The sequence below is a fragment of the Uloborus diversus genome, chromosome 7, assembly GCF_026930045.1.
Source record: "Uloborus diversus isolate 005 chromosome 7, Udiv.v.3.1, whole genome shotgun sequence".
NCBI lineage: Eukaryota > Metazoa > Arthropoda > Arachnida > Araneae > Uloboridae > Uloborus > Uloborus diversus.
The window spans coordinates 156,513,421-156,536,257 of NC_072737.1; the positions used below are offsets into that span (position 1 = coordinate 156,513,421).

General features: G+C 34.5%; 1 protein-coding gene across 1 annotated transcript in view; it reads left to right on the top strand.

Annotated features, from left to right (window-relative positions):
• LOC129225954 (T-box transcription factor TBX20-like) overlaps positions 1-22,837 on the top strand; it is a 62,860-nt gene that overhangs the window by 19,823 nt on the left and 20,200 nt on the right. The window contains exon 2 of the mRNA XM_054860507.1: positions 22,488-22,761. Coding sequence (XP_054716482.1) covers positions 22,488-22,761 — 274 coding nt within the window. The remainder of the gene's footprint in view (positions 1-22,487; positions 22,762-22,837) is intronic.

Genomic DNA, 22,837 nt, shown 5'->3' on the forward strand with positions numbered 1-22,837 from the left:
TTCCCATTTCATGTTTTCTTGTTAATACTCCCAACGTATAAGATCGGGGGAATCTTTTCATTTCACTTGAACAATATCAAAGGTAGAGGGAGATAGAGGGGGGGGGGATAGAAGTTTGGAATATCAGACAGATAAACTAATCGGAGTTCGGATAATCAGAACAATGGCTGCCAAAAAGCAATTTGAAGTCGCGTTTATTCTATTCCTTTTCCTCATGGAAACATCCACCTGCTAAACCTGTAGATGACCATGGATTACAATGCTTATGATGTTGTCTAAAAAGGTTCAAGTGTGATATTGAAAACGCGAAAGGGAAACGAAATCAAGTTTTCTTACATTTTTATAAAGCAAAGATAACGGGGGAGAGAAGAATAGAGATTCGGATAATCAAACAGTTCGAGTAATTGGTGTTCTACTGTGAATAACTGAAAAAGATGAAAATTTGAAGTCTGTTGCTTTTCTGATAGAACTTCTTTTCTAACGGAAATGCCCTCTATACCACAGATGACTATGGATTTGATAATGCTTATGATATGGTCTAGAGGTGAGTCATTTTCGTCAAATTCGATTATGAAAACGCGAAAATGTAACGATATAAAGTTTCTTTACTCCTTCATAAATCAAAGAAAACGAAGGAGATAGAGAAGGAAAAATAAAATTTCGGATAATTAGACAGTTCGGATAATCGGTGTTTTGCTCTAAATGACTGCTAAAAGACAAATTAGAAGTCTGCTGTTTTTCGAACGGAATTTCTTTCCTTTCGAAAATGTCCTCTTGGTGTACCGTAGTTGATCATGGATTGACAATGCTTATGAAATTGTCTTGAGGATGTTTTTGACAAACGTGATATTGAAAACGTGAAAGTGCAATGAAATCAAGTTTAGCTACAGAAATCTGATATCTCTCCCCAAATCTTTCCACTAGTCTCCTTTCGCACTTTTTCTAGTGTTGTCAAGTCAGTAGTTGAGTCACGTGACCCCCGATGGACCGTGTCGAATGCTAAAAGGGGCTGCTTTTGTGGATGCCCGTGGATTTGCTCAACCATGACTCCAGCCATGAAAAATTAGGAATGGACGAACCCTGGGTGTAAAGCATGTAAATTCAATCCATTTGAATTAGATTTTCTCCCTTGCACCCCTCCAGCTACCTTTTGACATCACTCTTTGCTTTTGTGCTATGTGTAAATGGAGTTCTCTGTTTTATTCTATCTGAAGGGGAAGGAGGGGGAGTCAAAAAAAAAAAAAAAAAAGGGATAATTCATCGATTCTCCCGATATCTGGAAATTATCTTCTGAAGTTTTGCAATTATGGCGCCTGTCAGGTAGGAGACAGGATGTTATTTAACGCATGACCGTTAAGTAGTAACTCATAAGTGTAGCTGAAATATTGCTTATTTACAAAAGAGGAAGAGTAAGGAAATTTATGAGCCATCTCATTGTTATTTAGTAGGTCTTCTATTGTATTTTAATGCAGCTTAATTTTCAATTTTACTCTTTTTGTGATATTGCTGATTACGTAGTAATGTCTTAATTAAGAGAAAGTCATTTTCAAATATAGTATACCTGTGCGGTGCAGGTTTTTTGTGATCAACTTAGGCAGGTGATCACCTCACAGATGTTGATATGTATGGTATGGGACTAATCCTGTACAGAACAAAAGCAATCAACTAAGGGAGGTGGTCAACTTTACAGGTTTTACTGTATTATGAATTCAATTCCAACTAAATAACAAATATCGTAAATGCTCATAGAGTCAAAGTATATATAAACGTTTTATATTTGTATGATAAGGCGCACTAGCGCATCCAGAAAAACCTTCTGGAGCGGTTTTTTTTTAAATCAAAAAAACCTTCTGGAAAGGGTTTTTAATCAAAAATATCTTCTTAAGAGAGTTTTGTGATTAAAACAGTCCTTTCATTTGTTTAAACTACCGAATACACATTTCTATTAAAACTAATGCCTCGGTGGGTGTTTTTACCCTCAGTCCCCCCCCCCCTTCTCTGCGTGCCACGGATAAGGTATAAAGTTGCCTTGCGAAATAAACAATGGATGTAATTAACTATAAAAAATCAAATTTTAACTAAGGCCATATTGCAGTTTAATAAAATCAATAGGGGTAGAACTGAAATTTAAAAAAAAAAATGAAAATTATATCAAGACTAATAACATTAATTGTTTAACGCTTTGTTTTGTTTGAATATTTATTATGCTCAATTAATTTTCATAACATCTACGGCACCATTTTCTCCAAATTTACAAACATTGAATTATATACGAGAATCTGTAAAAATGGATAAGACACATGAAAACTAACAAAATATTTTTTAATGTGAAACATAGAGAACTTTATAAAAATCTTTATTTTGAACTACCGAAAGAACAAATAGAAATAAATGGAACAGTTTGAAAACAGAACCAGAAAGAGTAAAAAGAACTAAAAATTACAAATACAGGTGGAAAAAATCTAAAAAATAAAGTAGCTTACATACACATACACTCACAAAATAAGAAAAAAAGAAAACGCAATTAATTGTAGAATTTTTTGTGATCATTTCTTTCTAACACTTCTGTTTTTTAGGGAAAAATGGTTTGGATAAAAAAAAATGTGACTTACAAAATGGATGAGCGCGCACATACACATTTACACACACACACACACACACAAATAAATAAACAAATAAATAAATAAATAATTAAATAAAAAAGAAAAAAAGAAAAAAAAGAAAACACAATTAATTGTGGTTATGTTTCTTCAACGCACACATCAAAATGGATGAGCGGACACACACACACACACACAACACACATACACATGCACAACATATAGAAATTTGTACACATATCGAAAGCTGTTCAGTGCAATAAGTAAAAACTCTAAACGTCTACAATAAGTAGTCTAATAAGCAAACCCAGCGTAGATACACTCCGGTAGTCACTAGTCAAGCAGATTCGAAGCATTTGTTAATATAGGATAACACTACTCCGTGTCAAAAATTAGATACCCTCTTTTTTTATATCCGTGCGCGGCGGCCCTCTCGTCAATTTCTAATCCACCATTGTTGTGCCCCAGTGCCTCCCCCACGCGGGGTTATGTGGATAATGAAAGGGGGAAGGACCCCCAGGGATGCATAATGGCACCCCGCACCCCTGCGAGATTGATACATGGCAGGACAAACTCCGGACAGGAAGGTTAAATGGTGTGGGACGATCCTAATGCTTTTTCCCCCCTGTAAATGGCACATTTGTTAAATCGGCCTGGATTAATATCAAGTGCCGTGTAATTGGAAGTTGGCTCCTGCTCAAGTGGGGCTCTTGTGTCAGGGTTCTTAGTTTGCAGTACTTCATTCCTCATCAGGAAACTGTGGACTGCTTGTTGATATTGGTGATTTACTTGATGGTAAGCGCTTTGCTCAACACCGCGTGTTCTTGCAATTGCGACAGATTACTTGTTTTGAAATTTAGATTTGATTTTGAAGTTTACAGTGGCAATTCAGAGCATAATTTTTGAAGTTTCAGAAAAAAAAACTATTTTTCTGTTACAAAGTTTTATTTATTAATTTTTATTAATAGCAATTTAAAGCCTTCAACAGTGATCCACGTCTATGCAAATTACCTCCTTGTGCTTTACTGTTTATGGGGAAAGTCTGATACTAGTCAACGCATTTTAGATGACTGACGTCAATTTCTCAAAGGTAAACTCAAAATTTGATTAAATAAATTTTCTACTTTTGAATTAACTTATATATTTTTTTAATTCATGGCAGAAGTACACAATTATATCTTCAATTTTTAGTTAGGTGCACTGTTAAAAAAATTTCCTGAAAATAACGGAGAAAGTACCGGCAGCAAAGTTGCCGTAAATATTACGTTTACGTTCAATGACTTTCCGTGATTTAACAGAAGTTCCATTTCTTATTTCTCCGTAGTTGTAGTTTTCCGTTTATAAATTTCTCGTGACTGAACGAAAATTCCATTTCTTATTTTTCCGTTCATTTACGATCTTTCTGTGTTTTAACAGAATTTACGTTCCTTATTTTTTCATTGCGATATTTTTTCCATTTCTCACTTTAGCGTATTTAAGTAAAAAGATTTTATTTTCAAAAAATATTTAAAAAGTTATGTCAAGTATTGACTTTTCGTTTCATTAAAAATTTAGTTCTTTAAAATGATATATAATACAGATATAGTTAACTGTTCTAAAATTATTACTTTTTTTATTTGCATTTGTTACTTAAAGATTTTTTAAATTAACGTCTGGAGAGAGAACTTACCTAACATACCAAGCATCCATTTGCTGACCAAAACTTTTTATATCAACTTCAGATGAGTCAAACTAATCAAATAGTACTAGCAGAAAAATTGATGGATTTGAATAAGACACCAATTATCCCTGCTGATACTGTTCGATATTCCCTTCGTCGTACATTGTCTGGGGTGGCATAGAAAAACATACATAAAAAAATATGATATTTTTATTTGCAGAATATGTCAAATAAAATGCTATTAAAAACAGGTTGACGTTATCATATAATAATATACCTGATAGAGAGTACCGCATATCTATTGTGTTTAAAAACAGAATCATTGACATGCACGTGAAGAATTTTTGGTTCAGATGCTACATCCCCCCCCCCCCAATGATATCCAAATTTTTCACTCATTGGAATCGCAACATAGATTTTTAGTACATAATCATTATTACTTAAGCATATATCAATATCAATCAGTTCGTTTTACCCGAACTGTTTTTCCAAGAAACTTGCAATAATCTCAAATAAGTTGTTGGATAAGATCTTAATAAATTAAATTAAGTACTTATTGTTGCCAAAACTTTCATTGTATATATCAAAGATCAACAATACACCTTTATTTAGAGATTTAAAATAGTTACTTTCAGTATTCCAAACTGTGAAGCGAATCCCCCCCCCCCCCCCCCCCAAAAAAAAAACTGAGTGATTTTTCCTATCTTGCTCTCACACCACCATAATCTCCGGTATAGATACGAAATGGCATTTAGCGTATTAATGACTTTCAAGAATGCGTAAGATCAATAAAAAATAACTCTATAATAGTTGTATAAATTCTAAATAAACTATCATCGGAATTCTATCAAATGCATATTAACAAGGAAAATACATTTGTATATTAACATGTACAAAGATATTCAACAACACTTACATATGACCAGCGGTGCTAAATGCATCTGGATACAGCTAATCCAATAGGCTTTATTTTAAATTGATAACACGAGATCCTTAAACTGTTCTCACTGCTAGAGCACACAATATGACTAACGAATAGAATTGTTCAAAGTATTGAGCAAAATATTAAAACCACAAAAATATTCTAATACTGACTCAGTAAAACCCAAATCAAATCACCAGGGCGATCAAAACACATCTGCAAGTCTAAAAATGGCGCGAACATTTTTCCAAACCTACAAAGCTCAAAGGCGTATAAAAAATTTCGACATACGAGTATATTACTCTCCAGACATGAAATAGCAAGCTATCTATTTTGTCTACAGCCTCTGAGTTGTTATTCTAAATATGCTTTTAATTAGCAAAATGTAACAGTGCGATTAATAAGCACTATCAATAAGTGATGTTTATCATGACTTGAAGACTAATCGGAGCAAAGTACAGCACAGCGGCAACCCTAGAAATGGAAAAATTCCGTTTTCGTCGGGATGTTTACGTTTTTGTAAGGAAAAAAATACATTTTGAAGCATTACGGAAATATTCTGTTAAAATCAGTCAGAAAACTACCTGAATTTTCAGTTTTTTTTAACAGTGTGCACTGTTAAAGGTATAGTCAAACGCTTGCGATCTGTCAATGCTGTAAATCCTCGAACTTCTAGCATGTGTTTAACATCACAATCGATGTGGTATACGGCCAAATTGATATTTGTTGCATCCTTAGTTTCCTTAAGCTGTCGTGAACCATCCTTAGTCCAAATATAAAAATGGTTTTATGGTTTTCAGCTTAATTATCTCTTTGTATTTTGCTCCAAATGGAGCAGGCATTAAACTTGGAAATAATTATTTGGTGGTATAATGCAACAAATATTTTTATTAATAAATATATGTATAAAGTCATTTAATGAAATCAAAAGCTATTAATCACCAGTATTTGCATTAAACTAGTATAAAATTGGCCTGAGCATGATTTACTCACAAGATTTCATTGAAGTGGCCTCGCGCAGGTTTTTTCCCCTGCCACTCGTATTTCCATTTAATTAGTCGAACGACACATTTTCATTAATCTCTTGGTGGAATTCGGGCACAATTTATCATCAACATCGAGAATTCGACTGCCGTTGACGTTCTAATTTTCGTCGAGTTTTGAAACCACGTCTGTTCGCACGTTGTGAAATTAATATCAGCGGTATAAATTAACACTTCCCTTCATGGCAGATGTGCAGAAAACTGAAGCAGAAACCTGAATCTTTGCATATGAGATAGGCTGAACAGAAATGGGGGGGGGGGGTAGTTATTCAGTCCTTATGTCGTCCTATAATGGATGAAATCTGAAAAAAAAAGGCTTCCTCCAGAACAGCACAAAAGGAACAAGCAAAAGCTAACCCGTCTGGAATAATAAAATATCGGTGTAAATAAATAAGTAAAAAATATGAGGGGGGCGTGAAAGGTTTCATTGGGTGGACGTATTTCATCGTCGCATGCACGCAATCTCGCTTGTCAGTGTGGTCACGGCATGTCGTCCTGTCGTCAAGCTCAGCCCCAGTGACACTCAGATACCGGAGCTTTTCAAAAAATATGGCTGAGCGGACTCTTTTTAGCATTCATAAGGCCATCTAATTACGTTTCTTCAGACTCTTTTTAGCATTCATAAGGCCATCCAATTACGTTTCTGATGGCCAGTTTCTTTTTTGAGCGCCTGAAAATATCAATAACGGAATTTTCGCGGCGGAAGCTCAAGTTCGCTTATTTATTATCAAGTTCGAAGACTTCTTGTCTTGATCTATCGTTTGTGTGGTTTCGTCAAAACGTGATTAAACTTTGGATTAGATTATTTTTTTCCCCGACTTTATTCTCGATTTTCGTTAATTAAGAAGCAGCTGTTGATGTTATTAATCATCCCGTGGCATGTTTTGTAACTTTAGGAAGTGAAACTTATCAAATTGCATTGTCGGTAGTTTGATATCTGGGAAGCATCAGTAGTAAAGCTGCGAAAATGATCATTTATATTCGGTAAATTAATATCCTCAAAAAAAAAAAAAAAAAAAAAATGTCGTAGATTAATTTAAACAGGTATATTGTGCTTAATTATAATGTTAAATAAATATACTCGAAGGGCAAATTTAATTGCAGTTGTCAGTTCATTGAAAATTTTCTGTGTTACAGTTACAAACACAGCCATTTAAGGGAACTTTGAGAAGAAATGCAAAAGAAATTATAGAAGGTCAATTTCGGTATCCTAGTGACATTTATTCAATACAAATGAATCGGTTCGTTACTCACAAAGAAAATAAAACAACATTAGTAAGTAAGGTTGCATTTTGATGTAAGTAATTACACGACGGCCTATTCAATATCTCCCTGACAAGTCGCACGAACTAATTTTTGAATTTCAGGATACATATAATACAGAAGTAAAAATGCAAAGGATAAGTGATAAAATTTTTGATTGGTTATGAAAAATGGCGCAATAAACATAACAAAGAGAACTGAAAACCAAAGTTGCATTTCAATCAGAGATATTTTTATCGCCTTTTCTACAAGCGTATTTCACGCATTAAAAATCAGAAATACGCCTAAAATTTAGTTAATGAATTTTCAAGCTTTGTATTTTATTCAAAAACTTCGCGTCGGGAAAAATGGTAAGAAAATAAATCTTTCGTCACTTTTTTGAATACGAAATGTCAACGGTTCTAAATGAGAAAAATCAAAATTACACCTCTTTTATTTTTCTGTCATCTTCCATTTCATTCTCCGAAATTTTTTTTTTTAAATTTATTTTTATGTATTTATTTGTTTATTTTTATGGAATTGATCACTAATATGGTCTCTTGCAATGGTTTCCTACATTTCAATCATACAAAATGAATATCCTTCCTTTGAAAAAGGCCAAAAAGTATTTTCAGAGAGAAAAAAAAAAAAAAAAAAAAAAAAAAACTTTAGCTGATTACAATAGAAGAAGAAAATGTCTATTTTCAGACTTCAAACTATTAGGTTGGTTAATGCGGACTTTTGTCCGGCAAATAGTGTTCTCAAAATACGAAGTGCAATTTCCTCCACTCCTCAAACTGCAAGATCACAAGGCGCGTACAGTGGCTGCCGCTCATATGAATCACGTTTATTCTAAACCGTTTTGATTCCAGTACCTGGGCGACCGAGCCTCGCTCAGCTTTTAAAGAATTATTTTTTGTCAACTCGTGTTTTTTTAAGGTTCAATACTTTTCCAAATATACTTGAAAAGCTTCAAGTTAACGAAATATTAAGCACTCAACCTTCTTATAACACTAAAGTATGAAACAAAGAAGATTTTGGATGTAATTAAATGAACATTTGTCTTTAAACTATGTGTTACATTTGCTTCCACTATACAATTTTCTTGTCAGTAATTAAAATATTTTGACATTGGAGCCAGTTTTGCTATGGTGAAATCGGTTTTTAACCGAATACTTCCTTTCATACTATGATGCGTGTCACGATTTTATCCCAATCGAGATTTTCTTTTTGAATAAGTACTTTTAGTGTAGTTGGTCACTTTACGCCAGAAAATGCTACATACAGCATGATATCCATCAAAACTGATGATCCACAAACTATTCCAACAAATGATAACAACTGTCTTAACGAAACATAAACAGTCTCAAGATATACGTTTCTTCGAAATAAAATTTAGATGCGTGATTTAAAAAACATGTTAAACTATTTGAAGTGTAAAAAGAAAATAAATAAATAAAATAAAATAGGACGATTAAGCAATAGTTTCACTTAAAAAAGAAAAAAGCCTTACATAATGCTTTTGAATTTGTTTTCAACCAAGTGTGTTTGAAATTAGCCAAAGTGGCCAATATCAGCCAAGCCTGGCAACCCTAGGCAAGTTTAAACTTTTAAAGCGAGAAGAGACAAATTTTCATTGATATGGTTGCAAATCGTCTGCCTGATGCGTCAATTCACAGTTTACTTCAAGGCTTAACTTAATTAGACTTAATATGAAAAAACCGTTTTTTGTAAAAAAAAAAAAAAATCACGGTTTTACAGAAAAAACACTGATGTAGGTGAACTTAGAATGCAAAACTACAATTAAATCCAAAATTTCATCCAAATCGCTAGAGCCGTTTTCGAGATACGAAAGATAAATATATATACATACCCACAAGAATTGCTCATTTAAAGATATAAGATAAAGCGGTCAATTCAAAAAGCCGGATTTTATTCTGTTTTTGGCAATTAGATTCATTAAAGCGATTGATTCAATTAGCCGGCGTCCACTGTAGTAGGTTATATGGGATGCATAACTTAGGAAGAGCGACATAGAACGTAATATAAGACATATAACGTTACATAGGATGACAAATAGTGTCCTCAAGATTCCTAGAGTAATTTTCCCCACTTCTCAAGCTGTTGGATCACAAGACGTGTAATAGGTTAAAATATAGGATGAATAACCAAGGGATGAAGACATATAACGTAATATATGATATATAACGTTGTATAAGATGTATACATGGAAATAAAAGGGGAAAGAATAATGTGATAAAATTTTCACCTGGTTAAGAAAAATGGCACAGTAAACATGATAAAAGGAACGTAAAGCAAAGGTTCTATCATTATAAGAAGAAAAAAAAGTCTTTCAGACTTCAAATTATTAGGTAGGTTAATGCGGACTTTTATAAGGCAAATAGTGTCCTCAAAATTCCTTGGGTAGTTTTCCCCACTCCTCAACCTGTAGGATCACAAGGCGTGCAATAGGTTATACATAGGATATTGCATAGAATTTATAACCTAGGGAGGGAGATAAATAACGAAGTATAGGATATATAACGTTATGTATGATATAGAACTTAAAAATAAAAGTAAGAAGAATAATGTGATACAATTTTCATCTGGTTATGAAAAATGGCGCAGTAAACATGATAAAAAGAACGTAAAGCAAAAGTTCCATAATTATAAGGAAAAAAAAAGGCTTTCAGACTTCAAATTATCAGGTAGGTTAATACGGACTTTTATTAGACAAATAGTGTCCTCAAAATTCCATGGGCAATTTTCCCCACTCCTCAACCTGTAAGATCACGAAGCGTGTAATACTCACAAATAACCGTTTTTATACACGTAATTCCTCCCGTATAATCAAATCGTATGCCTTCAAACCCACGACACAGCGGCGCAAACTTTCAGGCATAAAAAAATCTGCGCGACGTATAATGAAAAAAGAGAAAAAAACAGATTTGCCCCTAATCTCCTTTTAATTGGCATCAAATGTCGTAGTACCTCCCTATAAATCAGACGATTTCACGAACGAAGGTGTAAGCTTCATTAAAACTTCCGGCCATACCTCCAGTAAAAAACATTAAGGTTATAAATCATCTCCTGTAGCATTATATGCAGCGGTTTTTTCGCTACTGCGTCTTTTATTTCAATCTTCCTATGTATTTTCGTGAGGTTTAATGAAAACTGGGACGAATTTCCTATCCGTAAAATGTGTTTTCTATTGCTTGTACCTTCCCTAATGTCTATTCTCGACTTTAGTTAGAGCGTTACATTACAGCTCCTCGCGTGGATTTTTTGTGAGAAGTGTTACCCGCAGCAGTTATTTTCTTTGCTGTAGGTTTCCTTTCTCATACTATTGAAAATGAGATCGCATAAAAACTATGGAATACACTAACAATTGAAGAATAATGAAAAGGTTTTATTAAAAAAAAAAAATCTTAGTAGTAAATACAATTAGGCCCTGATTTCTGCACAAGCAATCCATTGACTTCGGGACCCCCAAATCCTGCCATAAAAAGCGGTTTTCTACTGTCTGACCATCGATTATACGGAAAGGCTAATATCCGGTTTATATGCGGAAATGGACGTATCTATTACTTTATAGGGGTGTTAGTTGCTTTGTTACAGATGTGCACTTTTGCCTCTCTATTATTTAGCCTTAGTTTTGTAGAAATGAAAATTTGCTCTCAGCAACATATTTTAATCTAAAGTATATTCGATCTATATTCTCACACCAAAAATTAATTGATTTATTTATTCACAACAAAGTTTTGAGCTTACCATTTTGCTTTTACGTTCCTGAACGAAAAGAAAATATTTTCTTTTCTTTTTGTTGTTTCCACGGTAATTTTTGTTTTCCCTTATTTTATTTTAGAGAACGCAATAGAAGAATAAGGCACTAGTGACATTATAAAACGTGTGCTTCAAAATCCCATCGTTATTTTCCCTTCTCCCCTGCTAGATTCATTCAGATGAAATAGTTTTTACTTGGTAGATTGCCAAATTACATACAATCCGCGGTCAAACAGTAATGTGTTGTTGCTATTCTACATTTTGATCTGAATTTATTTCCAACTGTATGAACATATCTACAACATCTGACGTTGTTATGGATCGATGAAGTTCAAAAATGTTCTTTTTACTTCGCTTTTTAAGTATTTTATTCCCATTTATTTCAGTGAATGCATGACTAAGAAAATGCTTTTTAATTGAAAAATCATCATTTGTGTGTCCTGGATTCTTTTCGGTTACTGTACATTAAGCGGCGCTTACTGTAACGGGCGCTAGGGGGCTTACCAATATTTTCCTTGCCCAAGGCACCCCGAAGTCAAAATCGGGTTCTGAATGCATTGAATGATCTGCAAGCACCCTTATCCTAAGTGGTTAATCTCAATTCCGACGACTTACATCAGTTTCACATTAACAGAGCTTTTAATGGGGCAATTTTTTCTTTGTTTGACGACGTGTTGGCGCCAATAGCACGGGGGGGGGGGGGTAATCTTCCTAACTGAACCCTTGATCACATTGCCAATCAAGTGCGAAATTTTTTTTACATGAATAGAAGTAAGGACTGTTATAAACAAAGCTAGCTTATCATGGCCCTCAACTGGTTAAAAAGAAAATTCCGGGACTATATACCATTGCTAATAGACGACGACTTTCAACTTCAAATATAACTGCAATCATATATTTTATTGGTGTCTTTCTGCTTCCTTTTCCTGTAATATTATATCTATGAATGCATCTATCTCTACATTCGAAAAAAGCAGTCTCAACTCTAAAAACAAATCTGCCACTGTCTTCCTTATGCTGCTGACAAACTGCTTTAGCGACCGTTTTATTTGTAGTAGCTGACTCTTTTTAGCGACACTTTTGCTGCATATCTAAAATATCCCAAATTTTTACTTTGGTTATGACACAAACGAACAATCCAATTTTGTGAGTTATGTCTGCTTCCTTCCGAAGTAGTAACGAAATTCATAAAAATTAAAAATGACTGTTTAGTTAGATAAGCCGTCGCACTATATCAACCTGAACCAAGAAGTTTTGTTTAAACTTCTGCGAGGGATTTTCAAAGAACACTATTTAAACAGCGAACATTTCATGCGAAATCAGTATCATTCCTTCAGGAGATTTCCTATTGCCTTCAAAAATTTGTCGAATTTTTCATTTTTGTCGTATCTGATGACCCAAATGAGAAGCAGTCAATTAACATTGACAAGCAGTTATAAACCCCTTTTTACATATTTGATATATTTGCACTCGTCACAAAGCTGATTGGCATCGCTTTTGGCAGACAGGCAGCCATATTGAATAAAAGATCGAAATTTATATTCTAAAACTCTTCGGATGAAAGATTTACATTCTGATCCCAATCGCTGTTCCAGACTTAAATAAACATTGAGTACAAAAAGCTCTTATTTGAAAATATCACGGAATTTACTAAGTTTCGAGTATACGCGTGTGTACCCAATAGTGTCATAAAAACACCACTCACCGTAATGGATCCACACTGTTCTAAAACACTTATCACGTCTGGAACAATATCAAAATAGACACGGACGAACTGTCTGAATATCACTGGTACGTGATGGTTTTTTGGTGAAAAATTGTTAAAATGCTCCTTTTCCCCACTGCTCAACAAAAAACTTTCAACCTCAAGAGAGGAATAAAACCGAAAAAAAGGTCGAAAACTATGTTCAATGTCCTCCGCAAACCGTAACTCTGAAACCTGTCAATGGGCTGATCTGAGGGTTGATGATGCCACTGCGTAATAATCGTGATTCGTGCTGCATCCACCATAACTGGTCACGTGACTAGTGGAATATCAAAATATGTCAGGTATATGTACTGAGCTGGTCGTATAGCAGGGCTTCCAACTCTCAAAATAAAGATTTCGATTTTTGTTCGTGGGCATCGAAATAAACGCTTTTGAGTGAAATAACAAGTTTTCTGGCTTTTTATTATTTATTTGCTCATGCTTTTAACCGAATTTTTGCTTTATATATGTATTTTTTCGAGACGGGTAGGCAGTTCTTCGGCATTCTGTAGCTTTTTCTGAAAATTGGGCAGCAAAAGTTTCTGTTGTTTTTACATTATCTCAAATTGTCAGTACATGGTGGAAGAAACGTATACCGTGGATGAAAAGTTGTAAAATGAAAGCAAGAGATAAAAAGACAAGTTTCTGAAATAATAATAGGCTGATGTTTTCGGATAAACTGTTGTAATACCAGTAAATAAATATACGAACTTTTTTGTTATACATTTTTACTTCACCATGTATTGGTTTCTAAAATCACTTGAGCATTTCTTTCCTCCTTGCCATCGTTATGATTTTGTTTTATCGTAGATGACTTCAGCACGTTAATCAAGTTAATTTGAAATCAAGGTCTAGTTAACCACAAATTTAAACTTGGGTGAATTGACTAAGTAAGCGTTTAATTCAGTACAATTCGGTAATATTTCCATATTTGAATCAATGGCTAAGAAGTCCCCGTGACCACAAATTTGGAAACAGTCGTGCAATGTTGCAATTTTTTAAATAATACTTAATGTCCCTTCTCATTAAATGCAGGTATGTGAGCATGCTCGTATATTATTACTCAGAAAAATTCGAAGTGTGATTTGGCTAATTGAGAATACTCCTCTCCCAACAATTTACCAAGCCAGATGGGTACCCAAATTCACTGACCATTCATTGACTGTTTATGAGGTGTATCATTCTAAATCCATGGGATATTAAGTTTTTAAATTACAAGGGGGAATACAGATGGATTAATTATATACAAATGGCTTCAGTTTTAATAAACTACACCAATCTCTAACAATGCCACCACAATTAGAATTACATTTAAACACCAACCACAATTAGAATTACATTCTTCAAGTCATTAGTCATTACTTCCAATTTAGAAGTATTTAACTCAGCACAAACTACTTAATTACATAGCATAAAACAAGTGGATCGATGTAAAGGCTAGTTAATGTAACACCTTTACAACTTTGCAAAGCATACCCCCTTAGTTCCCTCACTTCATTCTCTTGCTAAAAGTGTGTATCCTCCATTTTTTTAGAGAGACTCCCGCTACTTTACAAGTCATTCATTCCCAAATAACCTCAAAGATGAAGGAGAAAAAAAAAGTCTTTGCAACCCGATAGCTACTTCATAACTTGCAGACAAGCACGCGCCACCAAGTATGGAAACTCTTTTTTCCCAAATAGGGGAGCGACCTGGGGGTGCTTTTCGGACCACTTGAGACCTTTGGCACCAGACCACAAGAACGATATCGTTTTGCACTATCGGGGGAAGCATGTGTGGGGCTTCCGACGTGGGAGGCACGGGCCCCAGAAGCGACAGCGAGTGTCCCTGAAGATAAAGGAGGGAGACTAAGTCGATAAAAGTATGGACACTTTGACTATTTCCGGGGGATATTTGGAGAAGTGCTATTGCTGTCACGTGCCCGTCACTACATAAGACTTTTATGATGTTGCTATCATATTTGCGAGGTGATTGTGTGTGTGCTGTTCAAGGCTACAGTCCTGCCAAGGGGGTGTCAAATATTTTTGAGTGTGTTGGAAATTGTAGTAATTAACTTGCTAATTAAGAAACAATTAATTACTAAAATATTTTAAAATCACAAATGATTAAAATGTAATTTCATACATTAGATTGAGCTGTTAGGCCCTTTTGTGTTTAAAATGAGATTTTGCTTGTTTTTTTACTTCAAATTTCTATAGTTATTCCACAACAAACCAGGGCAAATATTTTTTCTGACTTAAACATTTATTTCTTCACCAGAATGAACTTTTCCATGGTCTGATATTATAAATACATATCACTAAAAGTAATTCATACAAATCTTAGTTAAAAATTTATTTGTTGTTAAAGGATTTTTTTAATTTTTAATTTTAAAGCAACTGCGCAGAAAGTAGGCCAACTCTCTTTCCTAGGTAAAACTAGCCGAAGCTTCTTGAATCTACTCTAGTATAAAGCATTTACCAAATTGGATTTTTGAAAATGTCGCAGAATACAATGTCATTGCAAAAAGCACGAAAAGCTTAACTTATTTTATTGTTTGTTTTGGAATTTTCAAAAATTGTAATGTACATTACTTACTAAATGCTTGTATTTTGCAAAATACAGATATAACTGTAATTTTCAAAGTAAATTAAATGCACAAATTTGTATGTAAAATCTATGACAACTCATTTTTGCGTCAAAAATAAAATAAAATATAATATAATGAACTCACAACTTTAGACAAATTAAATGAAACTTCAAAAACAGTTTTTAGTTTTAAAAATCACAATCTCAAAAGCAATGTTTCTAAAATTGAGACCTGTTGAAAAGAAAAACCCTCAGCTGTGATCAAATGCATTTAAACATCCATTCTGGAGTCAATGTTTTTGACGAAATGAAATTAGCTAAATGCAAAAACGCGTGATGTACGTCAACTGTCACAGATGCGATAAATTCTCAAGTTTTCCGGGTTAGGGCTGTTAATCGCGTGTCGTTTTTCGCCATAAATGATGGGACAACTAATTGCACTTTCAATGCCTGACGGCATGTAGAAGCCAGATTTAATTACAAGACTAATATTCGCCTGATGTTATTGCAACGCATAAAAAACGCCATGGCGCCAGGCAGAAGCTACTGGCAGAACCTTAGATTGCTTTGGTGGTTTAAAAAAAGTTTCGCCAAGCCGGGCTCAAGCATTAGGGGTTGGGTCAGATAGTCCGTTTTTTCCCCCTCTCGGGTTATCTCTGTAATGGGGGCGTCCACAACTTTGAAAGCTAATAAAGTACTTTAAATGGAAAGGGCGGCTGGCGCTGTGGTGAGCGACCATTTGGCGATAACTGGGGTTTTCGGTAAGTAGTTGCGGTTATTATCAGGAAAGCACTCCGAGAAGAGTTCGAGACAATGGTATGATGATATTTCTTGGGGAATGGTGCGGATTTCTCAATCCAGTGGCACAAGAAAACCTGTTAAGCATATCAAAGACCAGGGCTGCGGAGTCGGAGTACGAGTCCGATTAATTTTGGGGTAAAGGAGTCGGAGTTTGGAGTCGAAGATTTAAAATTTCAAGAGTTGGAGTCGCTCAATTTTCCTTAAAATCCGTAACGCTGCCAATGTTTGCGGAGTCGGAGTCAGACTGATTTTGGGGTAAAAGAGTCGGAGTCGAAATTCTCTAAAATTCCCGGAGTCGGTCACTTGTCCTGCTACAGATTACATAAAAAGGAACTTTATGGTATATATGTGTATATACCATATAACTGGAGAAACAATGACGCCAAAACTTGTAAAATACAGTGGACTCTCTCTATTCTGAACACTCAAGGGACCGAACAAAAGTGTTCAGATTATGGAGGCGTTCGTTCATTATAGAGGGAGACTGGATAATGCATAATGCATTCGCCGGGACCATCAAAATGTGTTCTGAATATTGGGGTGTTCACATTAGGAGAGTGTTCAGATAGAGGGAGTCCATTGTATTGCGTAGGCACAAAAAATTTGAATAAACGAAACCCTACTTGTCCCCACCTGAGGGGTGGGGACAAATAGGGATGACTTGATATGTGGCTTAATAGTCCATGTAGGCAGACAAAAAGGAAAAATGGTAAATTACTTAATTAGCAAATGTAAGAAAAGTCCTTTTTTATGGTTTTCATTTTTTTTACACTATTATGTTGTATAAGGGAATGAATTATGATACGAATATATAAATATCATTGCTTTTTAGCTTATATACCTTTGGAGTTCCATTATTGACTGTAGACTTTTAAGAGTTTAACCCTCTTTTCTCCGCTTAGCTCAAACATATTTTTCTTTTTATGTCATAATCCATATTTAAAAGTTGCGAGAATCCTTCCTTTAAAAAAGTAACGTGTGACATATTACCGTCGCTTGCTTCCCGTCAAATTTCACTAGAAATTTTGTAACCCTTTCTTGACTTATGCTTCTTGCGATGCAGTTTTCAAAAGATGTTCAAGTTAATGCCAATAAAAAAGAAAACCAAACTGACAGAAAAAAAGGTCCTCCCTTTCCCCATCATCCAAGACCTGAATTCAGGGTCATACAGCATCGAGACATCTTATCCCACCCTCTAATTGACGTGGAGACTTCACGCAGCTTGGCGACTCATTCCCCTGCTATTAGAGTCTGAGTATTCTAGGCTTACGTGGAGATAGCGTAATGTACAGCTAACTTTACTTGAATGTTAATGGGGAAAATTTAAGAAGTGGTGCAAATACAGTTGGCAATATTTGTTGCAATTTTTAAGAGGCACCGAAAAAAGGAGGAAACCTTTGTTTATTTTGAGAACATTTTTTTTTTAAATTTTAAGACAGTTATGAATTTCCGGTTTTGATTCCGTAGAGTTTATATACAGAATTATCTTATAGGTGGACCCGATGGGAGGTTACATCCTTTCAAAAGTTTAAGCTCGGGGCGGCTTTGTTATCGTAATAACCTCTTTAAAATAATTTAAAGTGTTGATATAGAATTAGAATCCCTTATATTTTTAATTTCACATCATTTGATCTAATTATTTTTGTTCTCAACTTTCAGCTTTCCGTCCACCATTTCACGTTGATAAAGTAACCTATTTTTTCTATTTCATGACTTTTTAGATGCCTACAGAAATTTATATATGCTAACGTACTTCAATTATGTTTAATGATCTCAATTATGAATAATGATTAAGTTAGTGGCCAGCTACGGACTACTGAAATATCATAATTACAGCTGTTGTTAAGAAGCGACAATAAAGTATTAGTGCAGAAAATATTTTGAAATGAAATTTGTCAAACACTTGGCTTTTACAAAGAAGGTGGGAAAATACGGCATGAATGGTGACTCTTGTCCAGCAGCTTCAAGATCTTCATGTAGTTTCGAAAACTCGTGTTTGGAAGTCGCATTTCGAGTTTTTTCTTATTACGTTTCCTTAGTCATATGATTTTTTTTAGATTCTCAGGAATGAGACATCGTTTTCACGTCTTAATGAGCTTTATGAACATTTTCGTAATCTTCTCAAAAATTAATGACGTCATCTAATTTCATTTGTACAGATTTTGTTATCAATTTTCATTTTGTTCTAATTTTAATCGAATTCTTGATTCTTCATGACATTTTTCCCTTATGTATTTCATGTTCTTTTCTGTGTTATGGCAGACGATATTCTTTAAACTCTTGGCACGTGAACAGAGTTTACCACTAGTTATGAGATAAGTAAATAAATAAATATTGAACAAGAATCCCCCCTCGTAGGGTCGTTGTAGGAATTTAAGGGTATGTACCTTGTCGACCCCCCAAATGCACACCAAAAACAGCTCTTATGACGGAACACAATTTCAGACAGACCATCTCGCATCTCAATGGGTCTATCTTATTAAAAAGCTTTTAATAGCTGGCGCTGAAAAATCGGGATCCGGACAAAACGTCCAAAACCAAAACATCCACGGACAGAAGGTCTACATCCGAAAGGACCGATGCGATGGACAGAAGATTTGAGAGACAGAAGATCTACATCCAAACGGACCGTGCGATGGAGAGAAGATTTGAGAGACAGAAGGTCTACATCCAAAAGAACCGATGCGATGTATAAAAGATTTGAGGGACAGAAGGTCCTGAGGACATAAGATCCAGTGGAAATAAGTTCCGACGGACAAAAGATCCACAGAAGGACCACATTTTTGGACAGCTAGGACATAAGGTCCAGTTTTCTGAGCTGACTGGACATAAAACTAAGAGCTAGCCAGATAGACGTAAGTGTTAACACGGGACCTGTTTTTTAATTAAAGGGCATTTCTTCTGTGGATAGAAGAATTTTAATTTTGTTTTAATAGTACTCTTTTTTTTTCGGGTGGAAATGGATTTTCATTTTTTTATAACTGTAATGCGTATTTTATTAAATACTTTTTCTAAGAGTTGGAAGTTGCCTTTTTCCCCCTATTGCAATGCGTATCTTAATTAAATTCTTTGCACATCGTTGAAAGGGAAGGGGATTTACATATTTTACTTATTCTTCAAAGTCGCCACATGAGGAGTTCTTTAGACCCGTATATCACTAGTAATGTAATAAATAAAATAAAAAAAAAGTAAAAATATCCACTTTGGGGCTCTCTTAGCAATCTAATGGTATGTACCCTGTCGACCACCCAAGGCACACCAAAAACAGCCCTTGCGACGAAACACGACTTCGGAGGGACCTTCCCGCATCTAAATGGGCCCATCTTATTTAGTGGCTTTTAATCGCTGGCGTTGAACAATCGGCTCCCTAAAACTGAGAGCCATCCAGACAGGCCGTGAGTGTTTACACGGGACCTGCTTTATCAGTGTCTTGGCGTCACTTGCAAGAAAGCACTGTTTGGGGCCAACTTATAGCGTCCATGCTTGTATGCGCCAACACGGGCGATACCGGATAAAACGTCAGCAGTGTTGTTAAGTGATAACGATTATAGGCTGGTGTCACCCCCTCCTCACCCCCAGCCCCGCGTCATTCTCCCTGGCTTTTAAAGTGGATATCTAGTTTTCGTTTTTTTTTTCTTCTCACGTTTTGTTTGTTTGATGATGATATTTCAGGCGCCATCTCGATTCAACTGATTTGCAAACTAATATTTCCCCTGTTTGCTATTTCCGTTCGTTTCTGAGGGGCCAAAATTTGTGCGATGGGGGGAGGGGGTTGGTAATGGCCTCAAGGTGGTGTTCTTTCTGTTTGGTTTTATCTTTTATAATTAAGAATTGAGTGTATGTATCTATGTATGTCTAAGTTATTTCTCCTGAACTCCAATGAACTGACCATCCAGTCAGGTATCGATAGATTCCTAATTTTGCCGTCTTTATGTTTGACTATTTAACATAATCCTCCGATGATAATTAGCGGAGATATTAATTAAAAACTAGGTAATTATGACACCTAGTTTTCGTAATAAAATCCCTATTTTTCGAAGGCTTTCCTCCATTCAAATTATTATTCAGTGCTTCATCTCAACTTTCCGTAACAATGCTTTTATATTAAAATTCGTAGCGTGAAGAAAAGCATTGAGACGAAAGATCTGTTGCCATTTTTTTCTGGAATATGAACAAGAAAAAAATCTGTTTTTTTTTTTTTTTTTTTTTTTTTTAAATGGCTTTTCCTGTAATCGGGGATTTAAAATGTTTCCTTTTTGGTTATTTTTCCGCAATCTGCCGCAAAATTTTACTGATTTTTTTTTTTTTTTGTTCAAGCCTGGCTGTTGAACACGCGTCACTTGACATAATTTTTACTTTCGAGGTAGACCGTGCAAGTTTTTTTTTTGTAATGAAATTACTTACAATTAACAATAAAAAAAGTTCAATATTTAGGTTTTTATTTATTGTACACGCTAAGGCTTAAAAAGCAATATGAAAACATACACACATGAATATAGGGGATACACTTTGGGAAAACACACAAAGAACAGATTCTTCATCTACATGGTTGTAAGCAGCATCTATACTTAATTATCACATGAAACTAATTTAGAAATACATGAAATCTCGTTCATTTGCTCATTCTTTATTGTTAAAATACAGCACTGCTACGTTTTATGAAGCATGCCTCCTCCAAGCAATTTTTCTTCTCCCGTGAAAGTTTTGAAAAATTAATGTTTTTCTCTTAAAACTTAATAATAATAATAATAGCATTATAATGGGGTGGTTTCCTTCAGTCAAAAGTACTACTTTTAGTCAATAAAATATATAGAATGAGCAAAAAAAAAAAAAAAAAAAAACATGGACCCAGAAAATACTTTAATTTTCCCAACAATATTTTTAAATTAAATTTTTAAAATGTCCGATTTTTCAAACAAGGCGTGGTCTTGTTGGCGTCACAATTGATGCACTTTGCCGCATCTTTCTACCACGTTATGATAATCAAGAATCGAATTAAATATTGCGCTCTACGCTTGCTATCAACCATATCGTTGCCAATACACGTGAGTAAAGATGCGAATTAAATATTTTGCACTGTGGATAGCAACACTGAATCACTGTATTACATCATTTGTTAAGTCATCGGAAGAAGCCGTAAACAATAAAAACACTCCGATTTAAATATTTCTTAAAAAATATTAAACTTAAACAAATTATTTAGAAAATGGTCAGATCCTATGTTTTTAAGCATGCTCTTTCGGAAAAAAATGCGTTTAAAATTTTGGAAACGACCCCATTATCAATTTAATAATATCAATAATTTTATGGGTGTTATAAAACCTACAATTGCCTTTTGAAAATATTGTTATCAATGCATCAGTATTATTTTTATTACCATAATAAGTTTTCCAACTAATTCTACTAAAAGTTATCTCTCTTCTTGCAGGCACATGTTTCGTACAGTTCGCGTTTCATTTTCCGCTTAATCGTATAAAATCAAAAATATTATTTTGAATTTTTATTAATAACTATTCTTAATGTTAGTGCTATAACAGTATTATTTTTATTACCATTATGAACATTCTTTAAACTAATTCTGAAGGGGAAAAAAACCTCTTTTCTTTACAGGCTAGTGTTTCCTACAGCTCGCGTTTCGTTTTACCTTCTGTGTTACGAAATCAATAGTTTTCTTTTTATAACACTATTAATAATTACTATTATATTGTTATTACTGTATTATTTTCATTATCATAATAAACTTTTTTGAAACTAGTTGTAAAAAAAATACTGTTTCGTTTCTTACACAGTCCGCGTTTCGTTTCCCACTCAATATTTTAAAAAGTAATAGTTCTTTTAATAAAACAAACAAACAAAAAAAAATGTTATTGCATTGTTATTACTGTATTTTTTTCACTATTATGATGAAATTAAAAAAAAAATTCTAATAAAAAAAATATTGTCTCTTTTCTCACAGGCGTATGTTTCCTACAGTCCGCGTTTTGTTTTCCACTCAATATTTTATAAAATAAAACAATAAAAAAAATGTTATTGCATTGTTATTACAGTATCTTTTTCACTATTATGATGAAATTTAAAAAAAAAAAAATCTAATAAAAAAAAATTGTCTCTTTTCTTACAGGCGTATGTTTCCTACAGTCCGCGTTTCGTTTTCCGGTGCTGAACTCCACACGAAATATGCGGTATACATGGACATTGTTCCGGTGGACAACAAGAGGTACAGATACGCGTACCACCGGTCGTCGTGGCTTGTGGCGGGAAAAGCCGACCCTCCATCTCCTTCCAGACTTTACCTACATCCGGATTCTCCCTTCACCGGAGAACAGCTCAAAAAACAGGTGGTTACTTTTGAAAAAGTCAAGCTCACCAACAATGAGATGGACAAACAAGGACATGTAAGCCTTCCTCTTATTCATACTTAGTTAAAAATACAGTAGAGCTTCGATTATCCAAACTCCAGTAAACCAAACT